The sequence below is a fragment of the Quercus suber genome, unplaced genomic scaffold (assembly GCF_002906115.3).
Source record: "Quercus suber isolate HL8 unplaced genomic scaffold, Cork oak 2.0 scaffold_145, whole genome shotgun sequence".
NCBI lineage: Eukaryota > Viridiplantae > Streptophyta > Magnoliopsida > Fagales > Fagaceae > Quercus > Quercus suber.
In genome coordinates this window covers 677053-683228 of record NW_027069606.1, presented here as the reverse complement: position 1 = coordinate 683228, position 6176 = coordinate 677053, and the positions used below count along the sequence as shown (strand labels likewise).

Here is a 6176-nt window from a genome sequence, read left to right as displayed (position 1 = left end):
AGTACGGGTTATAACCTAGTTTTAGATGATGGTTGTGTTGGGCTAGCTAACTCAAATCAAATCAGTGCAATAAGATCTTTGTAATTGAAACAAATGAACATTCTTAAACTTGAAAAAAAAAATTGGGTAAAATTACGTTCTTAATCGGTCCATGTGATGTTGATTCACTACCAGTTGTTTTTAACACAATTCGTACAAGATGATGCATTGCCAATCAGAAAGAAATAGGGCAAATACTAGTATACATTGGTTGCTAGTTTGTTGCACACAATCGTTTTAGTGTAAAATAGACATTTCCCAAAGAATTATTACATTCAAGTAATACAACAACCCCATTGGGTTATTGGGTTTCATGTAGAGGTGTCGATGTTTGAAATTACTTGCAAACATGACACGGGGTTTTACAAGTTAAGGTTGGATTTTAATAGGTTTGGTGCATAATCAGGCCAATTCAAAAGTGACACAATTAGAAACGTGTCTCAAACAAGTTAACTCCCTTGACCTGCAATTAACACGTTTGACACACTAATTTATTCATGCCAACACAAAATGGCTCGTTTAATATAACCCACCTAATCTGTATAACAAAATAAATATTCATTTTATTTTAGATTTATCAAATACCTTTTATATCCAACTTAGAGCATCCACATTGGTTGAGCCATAAATTTAGCAATATGATTGCACAAGAAGTTACTTTATCTATTTTACCTTCTCACTTTACAATACACTCAACATCAATAGATCTATATTTTTAGCTATTTGATTAAAAAAATAATTAAAAAATAAATAAAAAATCATTAAAAAGCAATGTGAACAAATCCAAAAGAGATTTTTTTATTAAAAAACAATGTAAACAAAACAATTTACTCTTTTTTTTTTCTTTTTTCTTTTACATATGAGCTACAGTGCACGGCCAAAAGTAGTTGTGCACTATAGCTATGGAGCCAAAAAATATGACTTTGGCTCCACCAATATAGTCACATTTTGGTATTTGGTGGTGCTAAAAATAACAATATAACTTTTTAGCACCACCAATACTAGTGCTCTTATATTTTAAACTTAGAATGAAAAGTAAGCAATTACAAAAACTTATAAAGCGATATAATTTAAACATTAAATCTCTAAACCCTTCACTATGAACTTTCGGATGATATGTTTGAAGTATTTGATATTTTAACTTTCAAATTTTATGCTTAATAGGCATTTTGATGTTATGAATTTCTATTGATTTTTTTTGTTTATTAAATTTAGAATAATATTAATAAGGTCAAACATGTTGAAATGGGTTGATTTTTTGAAGAAGCTAGTTAAATGAGTTATATTTATGTAAACCCTGCTTGTTTAATATTAAATGGTTAAAATGGATTGTATCACATTCGTATCAACCCAACGCGACTCACTTATTATTCACTTATTAAGCACGTCAAGTTAGTTGTGTCATGTCTACTCACTTCATTAACAAGTTGTGTTAAGGTTGAAGACCCAATTATTAAATCGGTCGTGTTAGAGTTAAGTCATTTAGCCAACTACGGCACACCAACATGAATTGACACTGGATCCATACATGTTAGCGTGACAAGCATTACTCTAGTTGTGTCCAGTAAATTATGGCCAACAATGGACAAATAAGTTTGTGGATGTGAGTGTCCAAGAATAATGTGTGGGCATGAGGAATGATAACCATTCATAATTAATGCGTTTCATTCAGCACCATACAAAAAAAAAATCTTGTGGACTACTTCATACACATTTTCATGTTCATGTCTAACAAATTTCTTATAAAAACACTGTAAAATCTAGCATAATCTGTTTATTTCCGCTGGCTCCTGATTATCATTGTTGGCTTCCGGGGTGTTATGGCTAGCGAAAGTCGTCGTCAGCTTCACGTATTCTTCTTCCCTTTCTTGGCCCATGGCCACCTGATACCGACCATGGACATGGCAAAGCTATTTGCAGCACGAGGTGTGAAGGCAACCTTTGTCACTACTCCTCGGAACGTGCCTTCATTCTCCAAAACTCGTGGCATCAACATTGATATCCAAATCATTCAGTTTCCGGCTGTAGAGGCTGGTCTGCCAGAAGGATGTGAGAATATTGACTCAATAGAGAATTCCATAGAAATGGTTGACAATTTTTTCAAAGCCACTAAGATGCTCAAACAACCACTCGAGCAACTACTACAAGATTTCCAACCTAGTTGCCTTGTTGCCGACATGTTCTTTCCTTGGGCAACTGATATTGCTGCTAAATTTGGTATTCCAAGGCTTGTTTTCCATGGGACCTGTTCTTTTTCTCTGTCAGTTGACCTTAGTTTGAGACAATATGAACCTCACAAGAAAGTTTCATCTGATTCTGAACCTTTTGTCATTCCTAACTTTCCGGGGGAGATAAAGTTGATAAGGATGCAACTTCCTAACTTCATTAAGCATGAAGTTGAAACGGACCTTTCCAAGTTGTTGAAAGAAGTTGTGGAATCGGATTTGAGAAGCTATGGGGTGGTTGTTAACAGCTTTTATGAGCTCGAGCCGGCTTATGCAGAGCATTACAAGAAGGTTATAGGAAGAAAGACATGGCATATAGGTCCAGTTTCACTATGCAACAAGAATGCTGAAGATAGAGCTCGGAGGAGAAAGGAAGCCTCCATTGATGAACATGAATGTTTGAGGTGGCTTGGTACAAAGAAACCCAATTCCGTCGTTTACATTTGTTTTGGGAGTATAGCAAACTTTAGTGATTCTCAGCTCATGGAGATTGCAATGGGTCTTGAGGCTTCTGAACAACAATTCATTTGGGTTGTGAAGAAAGGCAAAAATGAAAAAGAAGAGGAAGATTGGTTGCCTGAAGGGTTTGAGAAAAAAATGGAAGGCAAGGGACTAATTCTAAGAGGTTGGGCACCCCAAGTGTTGCTTCTTGACCATGAAGCAGTTGGAGGATTTGTGACTCATTGTGGGTGGAATTCAACCCTGGAAGGAGTGACTGCAGGGGTGCCCATGGTCACGTGGCCTTTGAGTGCTGAGCAGTTTTACAATGAGAAGTTAGTAACTCAGGTTCTGAAAGTCGGGGTTGATGTTGGTGTTCGACGATGGATAAGAGTGGTGGGAGATAGTATCAAGAGGGATGCAATTGAGAAGGCAGTGAAGCGAATTATGGTGGGTGAAGAAGCAGATAGAATGCGAAGCAGAGCCAAGGTACTTGGGGAGATGGCAAAGAGGGCTGTTGAAGAAGGGGGATCATCCTACTCTGACTTGAATGCTTTGATTGAAGAATTAAGGTTGCATTGTCCTTGAATTTATTTGACACAAGAAATTTTCAATATGGTTCTTTCATCATAAAAAATAAAAAATGAATTTATCATTGTTTCTTAGTGTGTGAGTTTTACTAGTTTAATTTTTCTTCAGTAATTGTAGGATGTGTTCATAATAAATTAGAAATGTGTGTCCACTTAACTATTAGAATTTATAATATTATAAGTTGCGTTGCATGGGATTGCACAAATTTTGGCTAAATTTAACTTAAGATGCCATTTTTTTCATTTGTAGCGTAGTCCATTTTTTACTTTTACCTGCGTTGTACTCTTTATTTTTTTCACTACTGTTTTTCAATATTACTAGCTAATAAAAATCTTAAATCACAGCATGTTTGAAATACAAAGACCTTCGTGCGTTGTGGCAATTAATTTGTTTTCCTCTTTGAAAGAAAAGAATCTTGCTTTCAAACCACAGAAAAAAAAAAACAAAAACAAAAACAAAAACAAAAACTAAAGAGAGTGCTAATGAGTGCTCTAAAGGATTCAGAAGATGATTCCGAGATTGCCCAATTTCTTGAATTTCAAAATGAAAAGGTTGTCTTCTTGATCAAGAAACTGCTAGAATACATAGATTGCCAGGACATTTTAAAATATGAGATCCGGGTGGATAGGCTTGGCATATTTAAACAACATTTGATTTGATAGCCCAGATCCATTGCACTCATTAAAAACAAAATTTTGACCCTTTGATTTTCACATTGTGTGATAAAAACTCCATCAAAATTAAGAAATTAAATTGACACAATAACTCATTTGACAGAAAAATATAAAAGCTTAGATGGAAATCCAATTGTGAATCTAATTGAATTTTCTCTCAACTACTTTAGCTTTAAATAAATAAATAAACATATATATATATATATATATTTATTTATCATAAAGTGATAGTCATTACCATCACACATTTAATAAAAGGAGTGATATTAGATATACTACAAATCTCACTACATAAACCTTATTAACTAATGTGTTACTTATCAATTTGAAATATTTAAAAAAAAAAAAAAAATCAAACCTTAATTTATTATGTTTTTTAAGTAGCACCAACCATATTTTTGTCACATTAGTTTATACACTATTGTAGAAAAATTTGTAATATCTTTAGCACTTTCCTAATAAGAAGGGATAATTTGTAGGAGAATATTATAAAAACTTAATGATAGGCCAAAAAACGAATTGACCCATTGTGATGAATTAATTGATTAATTAGCCAAGTTAAATTAATTAATCAAATTAACATGCAGACGCGTGGTAACACAAATAAATCACCAATTAAACTAAGTATGCAGCGGAAAATAAATTGACACAGTGATTTGTTAGCAAATGGGGAAAACTAACACGACAAAAACTCCACTAGGTGATTTTAAGATCACCACTCCCGAAATTCCACTATTATCACAACAAGCGGTTACAAGTAAAGGAATCTCAGTACTTTATACCAACCTACAGTTAAACCCTTACCCCAATACCCAATTGGACTTGTTCTATAATGATAATTTCTCATTTTGATGCACGACTCCTAGTACATGACTAACCAATTGCGTGGATCCTAATACGCGACTTCAATCACCAACTAGAGAAGGTTGTTGGCTGCAAAGTTCTTCAGTTCATCCACAATGAAGATTAAGAAGATGCTTGATTACAAAATCCTATAGTGTACAAACACAGCAACTTCTTCACAAGAATGATGAACCAAGACAAAACTCTGTCTCCGATCACAATTTGCTTGAACAAACTTTGCTCAACACTTGTGCAACTTGTGTCCTCTTTAACAACCCTTAAAATAATCATTTTACATGTCTAAGATTGTAAGAAAAGAAAACTCAAACACATAATCACGGATTAGAGTCAAAACAGATCTGAAATTCTGTTTTTCATAAACTTCGGCAAATACCTAGCTATCAAGCTGTTGTCAAGCAGCTGTTGAGCCACGAGGCTGGAATAGCTCTTAAAACTCGATAGATGGCTAGCTGTTGAGCTTTAATGACAGGCACTTTTTAGCTTGAATCTTGAAAAGACTTGCATGGCTTCAACACTTTATCTTGAAACAAAGTTTCTTGAAATATTAAACTCATCCTAGATCTACCCAAATACAAGTAAAGTACGTTTTGTCAAAGGATTAACCAATTACATAAAATAGTGACATATGTTCCTAACAAGTGAATCACATATGTCCTAACACTTAAGAAAATAAAATGGTAACGAATAAGATTAATGCTACCTCAACAACTAATAAATAAATATTAAAATTACCTTTGTGTGATTGACGACATATCAATTTGTGAGCTCCTGAAATATTTGTAGTATTCTAGCTAGCATCTCACTAATTTGTATCCTAGTTTAATAAATGGAAAAGAGTGAGACTTACTATAAATTTTACTATATAAACCTTAAAAACTATCGTGTCACCGTTCACTAAAAGGAAAATGGTAAAGGTTCTTCGAATTTTACTACAAAATATTTACAAACTGATATCATAATATAAATCTGATCAGTAAACTTTAACAACCAACACATTAATGTTTAAATTACTTTTTTATGATTAATTAAACATCAGTTTATAAGTCTTATGTCATAAAATTTGTAATATTAGCATTGGACACTTGGATAGGTCCAAAAAATTTATGTCAAACAAGCTCAAAAAAAAAGAAAAAAGAAGACTCCAATTAAACTAGTAACCCAGTAGAAATAATGCATTTTAATTATCATTCTTTCCTAAAAATACATAACATTGTAGCTCAATAGACTATTTTTTTCAACAACTCATTCTTTCTCTCTCTCAGATTACCCTTTCTCTCTATAGCTCTCCCCCTTCATCTCATCTCTCTTCTTTGATAGAAGCATTTGGACGATCGTCATTGAAATG

The 6176-nt window shown here is 33.5% G+C and overlaps 1 protein-coding gene across 1 annotated transcript; it reads left to right on the top strand.

Moving 5' to 3' along the window:
* The first annotated feature begins 1667 nt into the window (after window positions 1-1667).
* Window positions 1668-3367, top strand: LOC112025895 (scopoletin glucosyltransferase-like). The gene has a single exon (XM_024058578.2). The coding sequence runs from the start codon at window positions 1860-1862 to the stop codon at window positions 3288-3290; it is 1431 nt and encodes a 476-aa protein (XP_023914346.2). The 5' UTR covers window positions 1668-1859; the 3' UTR covers window positions 3291-3367.
* Window positions 3368-6176: the final 2809 nt, after the last annotated feature.